We start from the raw sequence: 20,158 nt of genomic DNA on the forward strand, positions 1-20,158 counted from the left end.
GGACCTAGCAGACACTAGATTGCTAACAATGGCTTTTTCTTTAAGATTTAGTTCTGGGCCGGTGGCTCACACCTGTAATCCCAGCACTTTGGGAGGCCAAGGCGGGCCTTGAACACTTGAGGTCAGGAGTTCAAGACTGGCCTGGCCAACATGGTGAAACCCCATCTCTACTAAAAATACAAAAAAATTTAGCCGGGCATGGTGGCACACGACTGTAATCCTAGCTACTTGGGAGGGTGATGTGGGAGGATCGCTTGAACTTAGGGGGCAGGAGTTCAGTGAGCCGAGATTGCGCCACTGCACTCCAGCCTGGTGATAGAGCAAGACTCCATCTCAGAGAAAAAAAAAAAAAAAAAAAAAAAAAATTAGGTTCTGGGTTTCCTGGTAGCCATGGCAAAAAGGCAAATACTGTCCTTTTCTTAGCCAGGTCCCTGATATACAGCAGAGGCTGAAACTCTGAGCTGCTTTGATTTTACCAAAAAGCTAAGACAATATGTTGGAAGCCTATAGGTTTACCATTGAGGCTGCAGGAATCTAGTTCCTAATTGTCTTCAGAGACTAAAAAATGTGATGTTCAAGGTAGCTGAACGTTGGAAGTACATGAACCTGGCTCGTGAGACCTAAATATTGTACTGGTGGAATGGGGGTGGGGGGAGGGGGTCATTGGAATCTGTGGTTAGCCTGATCTTGACCTGTGAGGGAAGGTTGTCCAGATCTCTAGGACTTTGGAGGACAGGACGTTGAGCACCATAACTGGGAATAAGAAGTGGGAGGCTCACTGGGACCCCAACACTGTTTGGGAGGGACATTGGATTTTGTAATGCTAAAGAACTTACCCTGGGAGACCCCTGAAACTTCACATTCCTGGATCTGGAGGCACTAGGAATGTGGTGATGTGTACCCCAAAATTTTATTATAAAAGGAACAGTAGCTTTGGGGACCTAGGTCCTGGGTCTGGGAGTGCAAGAACCAGGGCATTCTGAAGGCCAAGGCTTATATTTCAGGGGGAACTGGCAGCTGAGATGCTAGTATCTTGGCTCTGAGTGGTGCAGGGAATCAGAGCCCTAACTGCTGATATTTGAGGGCACCAGGCCTTGGGGTGCAGGGCCTTAATTGGGACTTAGGTATATGGGGCTTTGTACCGGGGGTCACTGATTCCTACGCCCTCCTGCTTCTACTTCCCCTCAGTCCCCCCTTGCCTCACTGGCTGTTGCCCAGAGCAAAGCCCCAGAGCCACAGGCCCTGCCCCATTTGGCTTCAACCCCAGGAATGCGTCCAGCGTGATCCAGGGCCTGCAGAGCAGGTGCTGGCTCTCCCTCTGCGTCCACAGCTCTGGGGACTGGGGGGGGCGGGGGGAGGCGATTGTTCAGCCCCCAGGCAACAGGGGAAGGGCCTTGGCCAACATCTGGGAGCCAGCAGGGCAGGGGTGGGGCTCTGAGGGGATAAGAGCTTTTAAAAGGCTCCCCAGGGAGGTTCCCCAGCTCCTCCACCTGCCGGCCCCGGACACCTCTGTCACCATGTGGTTCCTGGTTCTGTGCCTCGCCCTGTCCCTGGGGGGGACTGGTGAGACAGTGGGGGGATGTGGGAGGGGGAACGGGCCCTGATTCTCTTGCTGCCCTCACCCCGCCGATAAGCCCTTTCCCTCCAACACCCCAGCCTCGTCCCTCCGGCCCACAGTCTATCCTGATCCGGGGTGCCCCAGCTCTTATCTATCTTGCACGGCCCCACCCTAAACTTCCACCCCAGCTCCACCATGTTGTCACAGTCCTCACTCTCACACCAGATCCCTGCTCCTCCCAGGAAGCCTCAGTACTTTCTTCTCTTCCCTAGCCAATGCCCTGTCCCACCGCTTACCAAAGGGGCAGATGCTGGGCCATCTCTGTCTCTCTCTGGAGGACCCCAACTCTCCCATGGGCTTCCCCAACCCCACAGGACCCTGAACATCCCCTCCTGCCCCCTAGGTTCCCTGCGGCCACCTATTTGGCTCCTGAATCTACAAATCCCACCACACTCCAGTGACTTTTTCCATCCAGCTGTCCGCTCTCAACTGTGTCTTCCAGACCCTGACATCTGGTCTCCCCAATCCTTCCAGGGTCCCCCAAATTTCACCAGACAACCCTGCTTCCCAAACTGGCATGTGGGATCCCCCATCTGGTATGGGGGGTCTGCAAATGTCCCTTCCCACCCAGCACCCCCAGCTCTCCCAGGAAAAACAGGCACACCCTCCCACCACATGCTCCTTTCCTTGGGGAATTTCCATCCCGCCCCAGTCCCCAGCCCTTCTCCACCTGAATTGTTCCTGCACAGCTCTGGTTTTCTGGAACCCCACCCCAAGGATCCTGAATGCCTTCTCAGCCAGCCCTCCCGCCCTGGCCTCCCCCAGGTCCACCAGGATGTGATTCTACAACCTCACATCGAGCGGGCCCTGCATTGCATTCCCACACCTGCTCGGTGCCTGTTTTGACCACTTCTCCAATCCTCTTCCTGGGATTGAGGGCCCCACATTCCTCCAGTACCCTCAGACCATGAACCCCATCCCTTGAGAAACAAAGATCCATCCTTCACCCTGTCCGAGAAGGACGGCCACTCACGCCTCCCTCCTCCTGAGCCCCGTCCCAGTCCTGACCCCAACTCTGTTCTCAGGGCCCCAACCTCCCTTCAGATTGCCATTCCCAGTTCACAGGAAGGACCCCAAAACCTCTCGGAAGCCCACCCCTACCCTTAACCATAGCCCTTTATTTTACCCATTAACCAGGAAGCCCTGAAATCTAACTGTCCCAGCCAAGCTGGCCCCTTCCAACTCCAGTGTAGGGACCCCAAGTCACCCCCAAACTCGTCAGTCCAGATGCTCTTCTTGACCTCTCAGACCTGGTTCACTAAAGCTGCATCCTCTCCTGAACCCCCAAAGCCCAACCCAGATCCTGTTTCCCTAGCCTGGGAGCCCCTTAGTCCTCCAGATTCTTCCTTAGTGAGCCTCTGATCCTATCTCACCCTTGGTGCCTTGATCCCTGATTTCCAGAATCCTTTTCCACTCTCCTAACCCACCACCTCCCATCCCCCAGCCCCAGACCCCAAATGACCTGACACCCAGATGCAGTGTCGGCTGCAGACACTGTCTCATGTCTCCTACCCTGATCCCTGGAGGCTGCTCTACTGTCAGAGCATGAAATCTCCCCACCAGGGCCAGCCAGCACTCCAAAAGCCCAGGGAACAGTCCAGAGTCTCAGCCCTTCCCAACACCCCTTGCCCATGTCCCCAGACCTCCAGCCCTGGTCCTCTACCCGCAATGTCCCTTCAGACCCACAGCCCCAGCTCCCTCTCCTAGCCTTGTCCCTGGCCTCTCCTGCCAACCCTGCCCTCCCTGACCCAGCACCGCCTCTGCAGGTGCTGCGCCCCCGATTCAGTCCCGGATTGTGGGAGGCTGGGAGTGTTCCCAGCCCTGGCAGGCGGCTCTGTACCATTTCAGCACTTTCCAGTGTGGGGGCATCCTGGTGCATCGCCAGTGGGTGCTCACAGCTGCCCACTGCATCAGCGAGTGAGTAGGGGCCTGGGGCCCGGGAGGAGGGCATCTATGCAGCCACAGGATTGAGAGGCCAGTGGCATTCCCCTTGGATAACCTCAGGCAAGACTTGGGGGGACTGAGGCAGAGAGGAAGGCTCTGGCGCAAGTCGCATGGCAGAGCAGAGCTGGGCTGGACACCCTCCCCAAGGCTCCCCGGGTCTCTTGGGATCTGGTTCTGCTTGTGCCTCTGTGTGACTGTGCTTTGGTCTCTATCTTTCTCTCTCTTCCCTGTCTCCTTGTCTCTGCATCTCCCCTGTCTCTGTCTGTCTCTGGGTCTCTCTGTGGCATCTCCGTCACGGTGTCTCACTCTCCATCTCTCTACCCATCTCTCTCTCTCTGGGTCTCTACTTCACCCTCCCCCATCCCTACTAATAACACACCCAGATGGGCCTAAGGGAAGCCCCAGAGTAAAGGAAGGGCTTTATCCCCAATGTGTGTGCCTGGGAGGGGGCGCCTCTCCCTCTGCCCAGCCCCCCACAGGATATCCCTCCTCTCTGGAGGGACACAGGGAAGGGCTGGTTTCAGCGGGAGCTGGGTGGGGCAACTGAGGGAGGAGGAAGGAGGCGGGGCGAGAAACACGGAGGAGGGTGCCGGGGAGGGAAGGGGGCCTCGACCTTGGACTTCAGGCCAGGCCACCTGCCCCTGGGGAGCCCGCACCACAGCCCCAGCTGCAGCTGAGCCGCTCTCAGGCCTCCCCTCCTCCCTACCTGCCCCTACTCTCCCCAGGGCCTCCCTCCCTTTTCTCTCCCACACTCGGTCACTCCTCCTTCTTCTCTGCCTCTGTTTCTCGTTCTCGCTCTGACTTCCCGCGTCCTTTTTCGTTTGTCTGCTTCTCACTCCCTTCTGGGTTCTGTTCCCTCTTCCTCCCTCTTCCCTGGGCCTGTTTCTCGCTGTCCCTGTCTTTTCTCCTTCTCACCGGCCTCTTTTCTCCTCATCCTTTTTCTCATTGCCCTCCCTTCTGCCTTTCTCACCCCTCTGTCCTTTTGAGCTCTTTTTCGCTCTGTCTCATTTACCTTTTGCACTCTCACACTCTTTCATCTTCCCATTCGCTGTCTGTATTTCTCCATAACTATGGCTTTCTTCCTCTGTCTCCGCCCACCCACATTTTTCTCTTTCCCTCTTTGGGGACCCTCCGCCATGCTCCCCTGCCCCATCCTCCTTTCCCCTTCCCGTCTTCTCATCCCTCCATTCCCATCTTTCCTCAGCAATTACCAGCTCTGGCTGGGTCGCCACAACTTGTTTGATGACGAAGACACAGCCCAGTTTGTTCATGTCAGTGAGAGCTTCCCACACCCTTGCTTCAACATGAGCCTCCTGAAGAACCACACCCGCCAAGCAGATGAGGACTACAGCCACGACCTCATGCTGCTCCGCCTGACGCAGCCTGCCGAGATCACAGAAGCTGTGCAGGTTGTGGAGTTGCCCACCCAGGAACCCGAAGTGGGGACCACCTGTTTGGCCTCCGGCTGGGGCAGCATCGAACCAGAGAATTGTATGTGGGGGCAGGCTGTGCAGCCCAAGGCGGGGATGGGGACTCCTGCCTCCGAGGGAGAAAGGGCCAGGGAAGCAGGTGAGGTCGGGCTGCAGCCCTTTTTCTCCCGGGTTCGTAGTCTCATTTCCAGATGATCTCCAGTGTGTAGACCTCAAAATCCTGCCCAATGATGAGTGCGCCAAAGCCCACACCCAGAAGGTGACAGAGTTCATGCTGTGTGCTGGACACCTGGAAGGTGGCAAAGACACCTGTGTGGTGAGGCAGCCCTGCCCCAGGGTCTGGAAGGGCTGGGGGAGGGGACCCAGCCTCTGAACTGGCTTCTGAGAGCTAACCAGGCGTCTGCTGCACTGCTTCCCAGCTAGCTGTAGCCAGCAGCCCCGTCAGTGCCCCAGGTCCCCCTCCTTTCCCCGCCCACCCAGGGACAACTGCATCTCACCCCACACACCAGAGTTCACCGTTCCTCCTGGCAACGGGTAGTTACTATCAGAGAAAGCTCCCTGGAGAGGTGGCCTCTGCAATGCGCCCGCAGGGGCAGCATCCTGCAGATGGTCGTGCGCCTCCTCCCTGTGACCTGTCTGCAGGCACTGTCCTCCTGGACCCTGGTCCGTGTGCAGGAGCTGGACCCTGAGGCCCCTTCCCCCTTGGCCAGGACTGCAGCCCCAGTCCCCTCTGTGGGAACCCCTGCCCACCTTCCTCTGGGAGTAGGCACTGGAGGCCCTGTCTGAGAGCTGGGGCTCCCCAGGCAGAACTTGGGCCCCATCGACCTTTCTCACTCTCCCCTCCCACCTTGTGCTTCCAGGGTGATTCAGGGGGCCCGCTGACGTGTGATGGTGTGCTCCAAGGTGTCACATCATGGGGCTACGTCCCTTGTGGCACCCCCAATAAGCCTGCTATCTTCGTCAGAGTGCTGTCATATGTGAAGTGGATCGAGGACACCATAGCGGAGAACTCCTGAATGCCCAGCCCTGTCCCCTACCCCCAGTAAAATCGAATGTGCATCAAATGCGTGTCACCTGTCTTTCCAGGTTTGGTGCACCTGGACCCACTCGGCTGAGGCTGCGGCCACCCCGGCTGTGTTAATCTTATGCCTGGAGGTCTGAGGTCACCAGCAGGTGGGGAAAGGAAGGGGCTGTGACAGGTGCAGACAGACAGTCAGGGAAAGGCTCAGATCCCAAAGGGTAAGTCAGGGACGCCAGACCAGTTCACTCACGCTAGGATGGACATTGACCTGGTGGGGAGGTGGGGGGCAGTGGAGGGTCCGAGGCTGAGAGGGTAGTAAGTGCTTGTGTTTTATTGTGGCGGGGAAGCCAGGAAAGGTACAGAGGGATCTTATTGCAAGCCATGCCTTCCCGGGTCAGGGGGGCCCGTTCCGCAGAAGGGCGGAGTTTGCACCAAATGCTGAGCGGTGCTGTGTCCACCTGGGGACAAGGGTGGACATCCGAGCTGAGGCTGGAACTCCAGGAAAGAAGTTCCATGCAGACCACCCTGGCTGAGGGGGTGGAGAGTGGCTTCAGGGTGTGGCCTTCGAAGGTTGGGCACCAGGGGCAGGGCCACACAAACTAGCCACACTGCCAGCTTAGTGGGACGCTGGACAAATGTCTGCAGAACGGGAGGGGATGTTGGACTTCTGGGGTGGCGGTGCTATGAGGACCCAGTGGGCAGGGACAAAGCCGCAAAGGGCAGGCCCTAGAGCGAGGTTTGGAGTTTGACACCGGTCCTCTCGGAGGGCGTGGCCTGATCTAAGGGGGTGGGACCTGAGGGGAGGTCTAATATCCGGGGCATGGCCATGCTGAAGGGGTTGGCATGGCCATTGCTACCGGTCAGCGTCCTGAAGAGCTCAGGTGCTATTCCTGGGAGGTGCTTGGGTCTCCTCCTTGAGAGCCCAGGGTGTGCTCGGAGTCTCTGTCTGAGTTCTGCTGTTTGGATGTCCGCCTTGCTGTGCCCTGCTGCAAGGCCCACCCACGATAGCTCAGCCGTCGCACATTCAAGGGCTGCCCTCTGCTCCACATGCTCACTGGGCTTAGGTAGGACACGGCTCCTGGGAGATGGCTAGGTGGGCCGCTGGACTCTGAGTCCCACCCTAAGCCCCACCCGCTTCCCGAGGCCCCGCCCTCCTCCCGAGGCCCCGCCCTCCTCCCGAGGCCTCGCCCTCACCGGGGCGCAGCATCAAGTTGCTGGCTTCCCAGCACAGGTAGGAGGTCACCAGGTAGGACACCACCGGGCTTGGGTGTACCGCCTTGCAGTTAACTGAAAAGAGTGTCAGGCTGAAGACAAATCAGGAGCCCTGCAATGGGGTGGGACCAGAGACAGACAGAAGGCTGGACAGTGAGCCCTGTGACCCCCAGTAAGAAAAGAGGGACTGAGACATCCTCTCCCACCCTCCGTGACAAGCAGACACACACACACACACACACACACACACGCCCTCACAACAGACAGAAAGATACCTGGAGAGGGGACAAAAAAGAAAGGGAAACAGAGTGGGGGAGAGAGAGACATCCCACAGATAGAGTAGAACTGAGTCAGAGCTCCCCAGAGACATGCTAAGACAGAGGTCCCAAGGGGAGCAGTACAGAAGTCCAGATACACCTCGGAAAGCCAGAGAGCAGTGCTGGGGTTAGGGAGGGCCCCCGTCCCGGAGCCAACACCTACCAATGCCGACGCAGAGGAAACTGAAGACAAAGTCGGCCATGTTCAGGTGGCTGACCACAGACCAGGAGGAGAGGGCTGTGGGTGGGAGGAGGACTCAGCACAGGGCCACAGCTGATAACATGAAGCCCTCGCTCATATGGATGAGAACTGGGGAGAGGGGGACAGGGTCCCCAGAGTCATCCTCAGACACCCTTCTTGGTCACCCTCCAAAGTCATCCCTTCTGATACCCACAAGCAGCCCAACAGACACCCGCAAAGTCTGGCACATCCTCAAAATCACCCCTACTCACCTCCCCAAAGTCACCCCCTAGAAACCCCAAAGTAACTCCACTCTCACAAGCTCACCCCCAGGGACCCCGTCATACCCTTAGAGTTGTCTAAAATCACTCCTACTTAACCTCAAACCCAATTCTCAGACGCTCTCCAATCCATCCCACACACCCCGCAATGTCACCCCACAGATGACTCCCCAAAGGTCACCCCACTCACATCCTCAAGGTTGCCCCGCAGAATCATCTCAATCATTTCTTTCTTTCTTTCTTCTTTTTTTTTTTTTTTTTTTTTTGAGATGGAGTCTTGCTCTGTGGCCCAGGCTGGGGTGCAGTGGCGTGATCTCGGCTCACTCTAACCTCTGCCTCTGGGCTCAAGCAATACTCCTGTCCCAGCCTCCCAATTAGCTGATACTACAGGTACCTGCTGCCACGCCCGGCTAATTTTTGTATTTTTAGTAGAGACTCCTGACCTCAGGTGACTGGCTTCCCAAAGTGCTGGGATTACAGGTGTGAGCCACTGTACCCAGGCTCAATCATTTCTAGAGTCACCCCCACAAACACCCCGGTCACCCTCCTTGAACTCCTAAAAGGTATCTCATAACAACTCATGTTAGGGCCGGGCATGGTGGCTCACACCTGTAATTCCAGCACTTTGGGAGGCTGAGGCGCGCGGATCAAGAGGTCAGGAGATAGAGACCATCCTGGCTAACATGGTGAAACCCCGTCTCTGCTAAAAATACAAAAAAAAAAAAAAAAAAAAAAAAAAAAAAAATTAGCCGGGCATGGTGGCAGGTGCCTGTAGTCCCAGCTACTCAGGAGGCTGAGGCAGGAGAATGGCATGAACCCAGGAGGCGGAGCTTGCAGTGAGCCCAGCTCGCACCACTGCATTCCATTCTGGGCAACAGAGGGAGACTCCGTTTCAAATAAACAAACAAAACAAAACAAAAAACTCATGTTAGAATCCTTAGTATCACTCCCAGACACCCTCAACAGCACCCTCAAAGTTATCCAAGACACCTCGGTCACCCCAGTCATCTCCAAAGTCACCCTACTTCCGCTCTAGTCTCTGCTAGTCACCCCCCAAGGTCCCCTAGTAGCCCCATTCACATGCCGAGAACCTCCTCAGACATCCTAATGTCATCTCTTGTTGATACCTCAGAGGCCCCACAAAACACACACAGATTTGCACACAAGAAAAACTTTCAAGTCAAATACTCAAAAACCAATGTGCCCAAAAGCTTAGTTCCAGTTTACAGTGGACATTAATCCAACTTAGATTTCCAGCAGAAGGGAGTTTCACCTGTTTCTGAGCTGCTACGTCTCCTCCTTTTGGCCTCTTTTCTACTTTGTCTCCTTTTCAACAGTGCAAAATTGTTTTAGCCAAATAAGCTAAGACCTCGTCTGCTTTGTTTCTGGCAAACTGCACATCTCTAACACCCAACAAGAAAGAGAAAGGATCATCATATACACAGAACAGCAACAGCACTCTGGGAATTTGGGAAAATATCAGACCTCTTGGTTTTTTGTTTTTGCTTTGTTTTGTTCATAGAGGTGGGGTCTCACTATTACCCAGGCTGGTCTCAGATTCCTGAGCTCAAGCAATCCTCCCTCCTTGGCCTCTCAAAGTGCTGGGATTACACCTGTGAGCCACCATGCCCAGCCAGTTCCCTTAGTTCTTTCTGCTCATTGAAGAGTCAAGAAGCAGAGGTCAGGGTGAAGGCACCAAGCCAGAAACCAAGGCCTTGAATGGTGAATTTGGTTTGCCCAGAACAGCAGCCTCACATCTCTTGGGGACACCCTCCACCCAACTCACATAACCTTGGTTGAGGGATTCTCCTGACATAGGCTGCCCTCTGGGCCACAGAGGTAATCATGTGATTCTGGCTGAGCCAATCACAGTACCCCATGCTGCAGACCCTGCAATTGGCCCAAAGATGGACACATGACCAAAGCCAACCAATCAAGCTCTGCCCCAGGACTTTTTATTAGGAAGCTGTCAGAGAAGAGCAGTCTCTCCTCAAGGATTACAAGCCTGAAGCTGCCTCAGCCTTGGACCCAGCCCCATGGGGAGAGTAAAACTAAGAAGGAAAACAGACAAGAGAAAGAGCATTGAGATGACACTCAAGTCCCTGGCTCTCGTCATTCCAGAGAGCAGCCCACTCTGTGGTTTGGTCAGAATGAGTGGGCATTTGCAGCTTACCTGCCCGCCATGCATTTCACCTCCTGCCCATTCCCCATTCTCAGCCCCAGTTACAGGCCAATCAGCAAACTGTACTTCACTGTCCATATAATTGGCTCGGGGTGCTCCTGTACCCCAAGCCACACAGGACCCTTGCAAGAACTATTGGTAACTTTTTTCTACTGGACTCGGCAGTTATTATCAACTGCCAAGTTGCTAACAGCTCTGCCAGTTTTTTGTCTGTCTGTTCTCAAATCCATTCCCCGCTCTGCCCTGTTCTGCACTGCAAGGACCACATTTCCCATCCTCCTTTGCTCACCATCTTATCACTGTGTTTGGCTAATGGGAGGCACTGGCAGAAGACTAGTTCTGGGAGAAGAGGGCAAGCCAGGGTATTTATCGCCCTATCTCTGCATATGGTGGGTCTTCAGTAGTAGTTGTATCTATTCTCTGATTCTAGCCACTTCTGAGCAATCCAACCGTGAGCCTATGCCTTCCAGAGGGCTCCAGTTTCTAGACTGTAGTAATACCACCTCCTCCCTTTGTCCTTCTGGCCGAGTAGCAGCATCCTGTAGTTCCTAACCCCTGGTTTGCCTCATTGTTTCCTATTGGCTTCTCAGCTCCTCTGTTACCCATGAACCAATTCCCTGTATTTACTTCCTTCTGAAGAATCTGGAATGATTTATTTTCCTAACTGGATTCTGACTTGCCACTACATAGAGCCTTGAGAATGAAGCCAATCCAAGTAGCCAAAAAACAGTAATATCTGATACTATCACTTGGGCCCCTGGATCTAGCCATGCCTGAAGGCATTCCTACCCTTACCATTTTTCACTCAGGTGATTCCATAAAGGATCGCCTAGCTAGTTCAAATTAGTTCAGTCAAGCTAGTTCAAGTTAAGAGTTTGTGTCACTTGTGGTTGGGCACAATGGCTCACATCTGAATCCCAGCACTTTGGGAGGCCGAGGCAGGTGGATCATCTGAGGTCAGGAGTTCGAGACCAGCCTGGCCAACATGGTGAAAATTCATCTCTACTAAAAATACAAAAGTTAGCCAGGCATGGTGGCAGGCACCTGTAATCCCAGTTACTCGGGAGGCTGAGGCAGGAGAATCGCTTGAACCTGGGGGGTGAAGGTCGCAGTGAACCGAGATCGCATCACTGCACTCCAGCCTGGGTGAAAGAGTGAAACTCCGTCTCAAATTTAAAAAGTAAAAAAAAAAAAATTTTTTAAAGAGTTTGTGTCACTTGTGACCCAAAAACTCGTGACTAATTCAAGTCCCTTCCTTAGGACAGCAGGGAGCACAGAATTCAGTGTTCCCTGCATACCAACTCCAAAATCACAATCAAAACCTAAAAATAAGTAATGAGAATTTAAAAAAACAGAACTGAATGTTCGTTAAAAATCTGGAGGGAGAAACTCCCAAAGCCAAGAAGCAATTAATAAAGTCACAGAGACAAAGGTGAAGAAATTAAACTACCTAAAAATTCCAAGGCCAGGCAAAGTGGCTCATACCGGTAATCCCAGCACTTTGAGAGGCTCGGGCGGGCAGATTGCTTGAGCTCACAAGTTCGAGACCAGCCTGGGCAACATGGCAAAACTCCATCCACCGCTACCAAAATACAAAAATATAGCTGGGAATAGTAGCGTTCCCCTGTAGTCCCAACTACTTGGGAGGCAGAGGTGAAAGGATGGCTTGAACCTGAGCGGCAGAGGTTACAGTAAGCCAAGATCTCATGCCAGTGCACTCCCGCCTGGGTGATAGAGCAAGACTTTGTCTCAGAAAAAAAAAAAAAAAATTATAGATTTATGTACCTTAAAAAATAATGATAAGGGCCGGGCACGGTGGCTTATGCCTGTAATCCCAGAACTTTGGGAGGCCAAGAAGAGTGGATCACCTAAGGTTAGGCATTCGAGACCAGTCTGACCAACATGGTGAAACCCCATCTCTATTAAAAATACAAAAAAATGAGCCAGGCCTGGTGGCATCAATTAGCTACAATTCCCAGGTCAGTATCCAAGACTCTCCACCAGCCAGGAACAGTCACCAGGTCGGTATCCAAGAGCCTCCACCAGCCAGCAGCAATCGCCCGGTCAACATCCAAGACCCCTTGCCAATTATTCACAATCACCAGGCCAGTATCCAAGACCCTACAGCAGCTATCAGCAGTCGACAGATCAGTATCCCAGAAACACCAGCCATTACCTACAGCCACCATTTCAGGATGCAAGGTGCTTCACCAATTTTCCAAACTCGCTGCTTCAGTATCCAAGGCTTTCACCTCCTGACTAATCATCAGTTATCCCCAGCAACAAAGATCATGGCCAAAACTACCTGTCAACAACCAAGACTGCCCACTTAAGTGTTCCAACCCCCAAGTTCCAAGCCCGGGCCATTATCAATGTGCCCCCATCACTTACCTACAGCCCCGAGCCCAGTATCAAAAGCATTGAATCAGTGATCTGGGGGTCCCAGGAGAGTCTGAAGGCGAGTGTGCTCAGCTCTGAACTCAACCAAAGTCCTCTAAACAACATTCAAAACCTCTTCGTGCAGCTCCATTGAGGTCAATTCTGGCAGGTATGAGGCAGTGCCCAGGCCGGAGGCCAGGTTCTGAGCTAGACTTCTGGGGGAGGACTCCTGCCTGCATGAGTACGACCAGGATGCTTGGAAGGCCTGCCCTGTCCGTACCACTCCTGGGACCCATCTCTCCACTTTATCCCAGGGACCCCTCCACCTGTCACAGAACGGTTTCTGCCTTCCCTGCAATGATCTTCACAGGCACTTTATGATTCTCACCACCCCAGGGTGGTCCTCCCAGCCACGGGATGGTCCTCCTTGCCATAGGATGATCCTCACTGACTGAAATGGTCCTCACTGCCCCAGGATGGTCCTCACAGCACTGGGATGGTACTCATTGTCATAGGATAGTCCCCACTGCCCCAGGATAATCCTCACTGCCCTGGTATAGTCTTCACAGCTCTAGAATGGTCCTCACTGCTCCGGGATGGTCCTCACTGCCCTGGGATAGCCCTCACTGCCCTGGGATAACCCTCACTGCTCCGGGATGGTCCTGACTGCCTTGGGATAGTCCTCGCTGCTCTAGAATGATCCTCACTGCCCTGGGATAGCCCTCACTGCTCTAGAATGATTCTCACTGCCCTGGGATAGTACTCACTGGTCCAGGATGGTCCTCACTGCCCTGGAATAATCCTCACTGCCCCAGGATTATCCTCACCACCCTGGGATGGTCCTCACTGCCCGAGATGGTCCTTACTTCCCTGGGGTGGTCCTCATTGCCTGGGATGGTCCTCCTTGCCTGAGATGGTCCTCACTCCCTGGGATGATCCTCCCTGCCTGGGATGGTCCTCCCTGCCTGGGATGGTCCTCACTCTCTGGGATGGTCCTCACTGCCTCAGAGGGTTCTCACTGCTCTAGGATTGTCCTCACAGCCATAGAGTGGTCCTCACTTCTGGGAATGTTCCTCACTGCCCACCCCACTTCTCACTGCCCAAGAAGCTGCCCTCACCAACCTAGAGGTGGATCCTCAGTGCTAGAAGTATCAGTCTCAATGTCTCTTCTCTGGAGTCCAATTTAAATTCTCCTAAAATGAGAATAAACAATTTGCGAGAATAAACAATTTACTCCCACACCAACTGGTGACCCTTGTCCCCTTGCTCAGAGCCTGGGCCAATCATGGTGTTCCTGATTATCTTCCTTCCCCAGACTTGCCGGACCTTTCCTGGGCCTTCCTCCTCTTCTCCAGCATCACCAGCTTCTGCCTTTGCATATTCCTAAGAAGCACCAACCTCTTTACTGGCTCCAACCCACCCGTGCTGGATTTCTTCACGTTCATCACCAGCATCCTGACAGGCATGGCACTTCCCCCAGGAACCAAGGTGAGGAGCACCTCCTCCAGTGCCAATCATGAAACCCAGTCCCATCCCCACCACACTCCAATCCCATCCCCATCCTCACCATCATCTGCAATCCCAAACCCATCTCCTTCCAAATCTCCAACCCATTTCAATAAAAAACGTCAACCACCAGCCCAACCCTATCTCCAGCCCCAACATCAGCCGCCACTTCAACTCCCATCTCCATCACCAACACATCTCAAACTCATTCACATCCCTTTCCCTCATGTCCCTACTCCATCCCAATTCTACATTCTTTCCAATCACCAAACCATCCTCATTACCATCCCCAACCTCTCCATACATCTCAACAACCAACTTAGCACCAGGCCCAACCATCCTCAACGTATGTTTCAAATGCAAACCAATTATATCATCTGTGAACTTCAACGCCAAACTCAATCGAATCCATTCCCAACTCCATCCTCTTACCCATATCCAATCCATTCTCATCCCCAACCATATCCTATCCTCATCCACAACCCACTCCCATCCCAACCCACCTCCAACCACAACCCATCCCCACAACAATCCAGTTCTAACCATAACCCAACCCCATCCTCATCCCCAACCACAACCCATCCCCATCCCAGCCCACCCCCAGCCAGACCATCCCTGTTCCAACCCCTCCCCAACCACAAACCACTCCATTTCAACCCATCCTTACCCCCAACCATAACCCACCCCCAACCACAACTCACCCCAACTATGACCCACCTTCAACCACAACCCATCCCGACTACAACCCATTCCCAACACCACTCTCAACCTCGTCCGCTGTCACTCAAACTTCAACCTGTACCCAATACCCAATCCTATCTCTCATTCTAACCTCATCCCAAATCCTGTCCCACCATCACCGGCAGCTCTGTGATTTTGTTCAAACTACTTCATCTCTCCAAGCCACAGTTTTCTCATCTGTAGGACTGGGACAAAATTTGCTGCCACGTGGAAATGTACTGAGGATTGAATTAGAAATGTCAGTACTTAGCCGAACGCGGAGGCTCACACCAGCACTTTGGGAGGCGGAGGCAGGCAGATCACCTGAGGTCAGGAGTTCAAGACCAGCTTGGCCAAGATGGTGAAACCCCATCTCTACCAAAAAACGCAAACATTAGCCAGGCATGGTGGATTGCATCTGTAGACCCAGCTACTGAGGTGGCTGAGGTGGGAGATCACTTGAACCCAGGAGGCAGAGGTTGCAATGAGCCAGCATTGCACTACTGCACTCCAGCCTGGGCAACAGAGACCCTGTCTCAAAAAAAAAAAAAAAAAAAAAGAATAAAAGAAAATGTCAATACTCAATGGCAGCTATTTAACTGTGTACAAGTTCTTACCACGATAATCCTCCCAACCCCAGCCAAATAACTTAAAATTAATATTCAGATTAGAATAGCTTAGTTTCCATGCATGTGCCCAATCATACTTTAAGAGGGGGTTAATTTGGAAATTAGGGATATTGTGTTCCTGTCCCTTGTAGTAATTGATCACAACTTTTAGTTGCTTCAGGAAAACATTCTTGCAGAGTGATAATAAGGTCAAGAATAGAGAACATTCAACTTCTTATTTCCTTGTTAGTAAAAAGCATCTGGCCGAGCGTGGAGGCTCACACCTGTAATCCCAACACTTTGGGAGTCCCAGGCGGGTGGATCACGAGGTCGGGAGTTCAGACCAGCCTGGCCAACATAGTGAAACCCCGTCTCTCCTAAAAATACAAAAATTAGCCGGGCGTGGTGGTACATGCTTGTAGTCCCAGTTACTCGGGGGGCTGAGGCAGGAGAATCGCTTGAACCTGGGAGGCGGAGGTTGCGGTGAGCCAAAATTGCGCCACTGCACTCCAGCCTGGGCAACAGACTCTGTCTCGAAAAAAAGAAAAAGAAAAAAAGCATTTACCTAGTTTATCTAGTAGCTCTTCCTAATTGTTTAAATACAAAGTACAAGGTATAGAACATCGCACAAAAAAACTATGAGATTTTTAAAAAGTATAGAAAACACGTTCGTTTTAAACCATCTATAACAGAACATTTTTCTATAAGAAAATCATTTCTGTCTATTCCTCCTTTTAATTAAACAGAAAATACCTTTTATATTATTTTTCAATAACATCAGACAAAACTACCCAGTACTCCACTGTCCAGGGGAAAAAGTCTTTTCCTATTCACAAATTGTCTTTAATTCATGTCATTCCAATATATCCAGAATGACCAAGTTCCTTGTCTATTGCTTCAGAAGCCCTAAAGACCCAAGACAATGAAAATAATCAATCCCAGTCCCGAAGGGCTTGCTGTGTACCAGGAAATGTGCCAACCTCAATAACTCCTCATGATGGCCCAAGGAGACAGGACCTAGGATTGTGCCCACTCTACAGATGAGGAAACTGAAGCTCAGAGATATGGCATGGCTGCCCTAAGTCCAGAGGTAGAGGCAGGGAAGATCCCTGCTGTTGGCCTCAAAACCTGTGGTTACAGGCTTATCATTGCCTGGGTGAAGCCCAAGGCTTGCACTTTCAGTATCCTCTAGCAGGACGCAGTCAAGAGCCCATCTTCCTGCTTAGGAGCAAAGGTGCAGGGTCTGGGAGGTTAAAGACAGTGGGGAAATAATGAGCCAGAGCCAGGCAGCCACACGACTATGGGAAGGAGTCCTCACATACCTGATTCTCAGCCTCCTAACACCTGTGCTCATGCAGCAAACCAGCATCATACTGGGTATCCTGTTCTATCTGCTGCAGGCCCACAAGTACCTGCAGGAAGGCGTGACCTACCAGCTGGCACTCAGCTTCTAGCTGACCTGGGCCAGTGTCTTCCTCTTCCTGATGACCGCTGTGGGAGAGGATGGAGTTGGGTTTGGGCACGGGTTCAGGGATGCAGACAGGAATCTTTTGGGATAGCATGTGGGACAGGGGTGGGGTTGTGGACGGGGCTGGATAGGAAGTGACCGAAGTGGGAGGTGGGATTGGGGATGCACATGGGGCTGGATAATGAGGATGGGACTGGGTTGGAGTTTGGGAATGGGTTAGGGACAGTGTAGGGGATGAAGGTGAGTTTCGGTTTAGGGATGGGTTTGGGAATAGGTTAGGGGATGAGATGGAATTGGTGATGGGTTTAAGAATAGGGTTGGGGGCCGGGCGCGGTGGCTCAAGCCTGTAATCCCAGCACTTTGGGAGGCCGAGACGGGCGGATCACGAGGTCAGGAGATCGAGACCATCCTGGCTAACACGGTGAAACCCCGTCTCTACTAAAAAATACAAAAAACTAGCCGGGCGAGGTGGCGGGCGCCTGTAGTCCCAGCTACTCGGGAGGCTGAGGCAGGAGAATGTCGGAAACCCGGGAGGCGGAGCTTGCAGTGAGCTGAGATCCGGCCACAGCACTCCAGCCTGGGCGACAGAGCGACGACTCCGTCTCAAAAAAAAAAAAAAAAAAAAAAGAATAGGGTTGGGGATGGGGTTTGACGCAGAGCAGGGCATGCAGCTGGGCTTGGGGACAGGACTGTGATTGGGATTGGGCCGATGAACTCTGTCTCATCTCCTGTGCCCTCTTCCTCTCCACAAGGCTTCTTGTCCTATCTGAATTACATGTACTTCTGGTCTATCCTGGCGCTCCAGCCCATCCGGACCTAAGGCATGCGAATGATCCCATCGCGGGCTTGCTCCCACAGCACTGTGTCAAGCGTCTGATGACCCTGCTCTCTGGCCCCTCACCCCACCAAGACGCGTCTTTTTTCAGTCCCTTCTGACCCGCCTCAATCCTGATTAATAATATATCTTTTAAAATAATCTGCATTTTCTGCCCAGAATATTCTTTAATTTAGCTCCGAGCCTTGGAAGCATTGGTGGAACTGAAACCCCTCTCTGGGGCCATCTTTGGGCCCTCTGGGGTAGAGGGATAGGGAAAGGAAGGGAAGGGACTCATAAGTAAGGGACTCAAGGCACAGGGTCAACCAAGAGGCCAAGCCAATGGTCCCTGGCATACACATAGTGCTTAATCAGTGTTTGCCAAATATCTCATTCTCCCCAAACCCTTTTAGCTTCCTCCTTTATTTTTGCTGTCCTTAATAATTCACCCTTCCGGAGGCAAACTTCCCCCTGCACCCATACTTCACCTCCTGCCCTTACCAGTAGCTCCTTCCACCACCCTTTCTTTTCCCCAAAGTTCCCCAGTACAGGACTGTGTGACGGCCCTTTGAAGATGGTTTGGGGCTAACAGAGAGCCATTTCCTGGACAGGGTGGAGTTGCAAGTCAAGTACAAAGTCATATCATTGTCCTACAGGGCCTTGGCCTGGGGCTGCCATCTATCTCCCTCTCCTACAGTGGCTAAGTTGCCTGGCTTTGAGTCTAGGCTCTGTCACTCAGTAGCTCTGTGACCAGAGGCAAGGTGTGGAACCCATCTGTAAGAGGAGGATAATAATAGTACTTTAATCTAGATAGGATTTAACACAATGTCTGGCCCATAGTGTGTGCTCTTTCTGTACTATTGCAATAATCCTCCCCCGTTTCCTGCAAAAGGCTCCCAAATTTATTTATTTAACTTACTTAATTTTGAGATAGGGTCTCTCTCTGTCACGCAGGCTGGAGTGCAGTGGCACAACAGCTCATTGCGGCCTCAACCTCCTGGGCTCAAGCGATCCTCCCACCTCAGCCTCCTGAGTAGCTGGCTCCACAGGCATGTGACACCACGCCTGGCTAATTTAAAAATTTTTTTTGTAGACATTGATCTCTCTTATATTGCTCAGTCTGGTCTCAAGCTTCTGGGCTCAAGCCATTCTCCCGCTTCGGCCTCCCAAAGTGCCGGGATTATAGGGTTAAACCACTACTCCTGGCTGCAAATTTCATCGTTAAACACAGATGGGGCTGCAACTATGTGCCAGACACTGGATGGATAGCACTGATCAAACCAGACACAAATCCTTATCCTTATGAAATTGACACTCGGCAGGGCAGCAAAATATGTCCATAAACAGGTAGTTAGGGCCGGGCATGGTGGCTCACACCTGTAATCGCAGCACTTTAGGAGGCTGAGGTGGGTAGATGGCTTGAGCCCAGAAGTTCAAAACCAGCCTAGGCAACAGGGCGAAACCCTGTCTCTACAAAAAATACAAAAATTATCTGGGCATGGTGGTGTCCTCTTGTAGTCTTAGCTACACGAAGGCTGAGGCAGGTGGATTGATTGAGCCTGAGAAGTCGAGGCTGTGGTGAGCCAGTATTATGCCACTGCATTCCAGCCTGGGTGACAGAGCGAGACCCTGTCTCAAGATATAAAATAAACTAAAGCAGATAATAGGTTAGAGGTAAATGTTATGAGGAAAAATATAGGAAGGTAAGTGAGATGGGATTGAGAAGAAGAGAGCCTCATAGTCGTATAAAGCGGAGGCAAGGAGGTCAGGGCACTCCACTCCAGGATGACATCTGAGCAGAGACAGGACCAAGGGAGGCAGAAAACCATGTAGATGGGGGAAAATAGTTCCAGGCAGAGAGGACAGCACATGCAAAGTCCCTGAAGTAAAAACGTCCTTGGCAGGTTCTAGGAGCACCAGGGAGGCCAAGGGAGAGGAAAGAGATGCAGGCTGAGAGGGGACAGGGGCCAGATCACCAAGGGCTGCGTCGGTCACAGCGAGGACTTTGCTTTTATGCTGGAGTTAGGCAGCAGCCAGTGACATAAATGTCTCTTATTTCCTTAAGAGAGGAATGTAGGTCTCTTCCTTTTACTTCAGACCACAAGGTTCATGAAAGGAATCTCCTCACTGACCAGGGACCCACTAAACAAAACGTGTTCAACTCACACAAAGGAGCCCTTTGCCATTGTTTAGTGAATGAGATAATTCTGTATGTACTCATATGGGAAACAACTTATGGGACAAATTAGAGTGGAAAAAAGTATCTTTATTCATTGTGTGTGTGTATATGTGTGTGTGTGTATAAAGTCCACACCAGGCCAGGCCTGGTGGCTCACACCTGTAACCCCAGTGCTTAAGGAGGTTGAGGCAGGCGGATCACTTGAGGTCAGGAGTTCACATGGTGAAACCCTGTCTCTACTAAACATACAAAAAAATTAGCTGGGCGTGGTGATGGGCATCCGTAAGCCCAGCTACTC

At 52.5% G+C, this 20,158-nt stretch overlaps 1 protein-coding gene across 1 annotated transcript; it reads left to right on the forward strand.

Moving 5' to 3' along the window:
- Nucleotides 1-88: 88 nt before the first annotated feature.
- Nucleotides 89-6,056, forward strand: KLK1 (kallikrein 1). The gene is made up of 5 exons (XM_007997691.3): nt 89-1,563; nt 3,385-3,535; nt 4,767-5,053; nt 5,172-5,308; nt 5,853-6,056. Exons 1-5 carry the CDS (start codon nt 1,518-1,520, stop codon nt 6,006-6,008), a joined length of 777 nt encoding a protein of 258 aa, XP_007995882.2. The 5' UTR covers nt 89-1,517; the 3' UTR covers nt 6,009-6,056.
- The last annotated feature ends 14,102 nt before the right edge of the window (nt 6,057-20,158 follow it).

The sequence above is a fragment of the Chlorocebus sabaeus genome, chromosome 6, assembly GCF_047675955.1.
Source record: "Chlorocebus sabaeus isolate Y175 chromosome 6, mChlSab1.0.hap1, whole genome shotgun sequence".
NCBI lineage: Eukaryota > Metazoa > Chordata > Mammalia > Primates > Cercopithecidae > Chlorocebus > Chlorocebus sabaeus.

Coding starts and splice junctions, on each gene's coding strand:
- KLK1 (XM_007997691.3), top strand. CDS start 1,518: ATGTGGTTCCTGGTTCTGTGCCTCGCCCTGTCCCTGGGGGGGACTG. Junction 1,564..3,384: donor CCTGTCCCTGGGGGGGACTG/GTGAGACAGTGG, acceptor CCGCCTCTGCAG/GTGCTGCGCCCCCGATTCAG. Junction 3,536..4,766: donor GCTGCCCACTGCATCAGCGA/GTGAGTAGGGGC, acceptor ATCTTTCCTCAG/CAATTACCAGCTCTGGCTGG.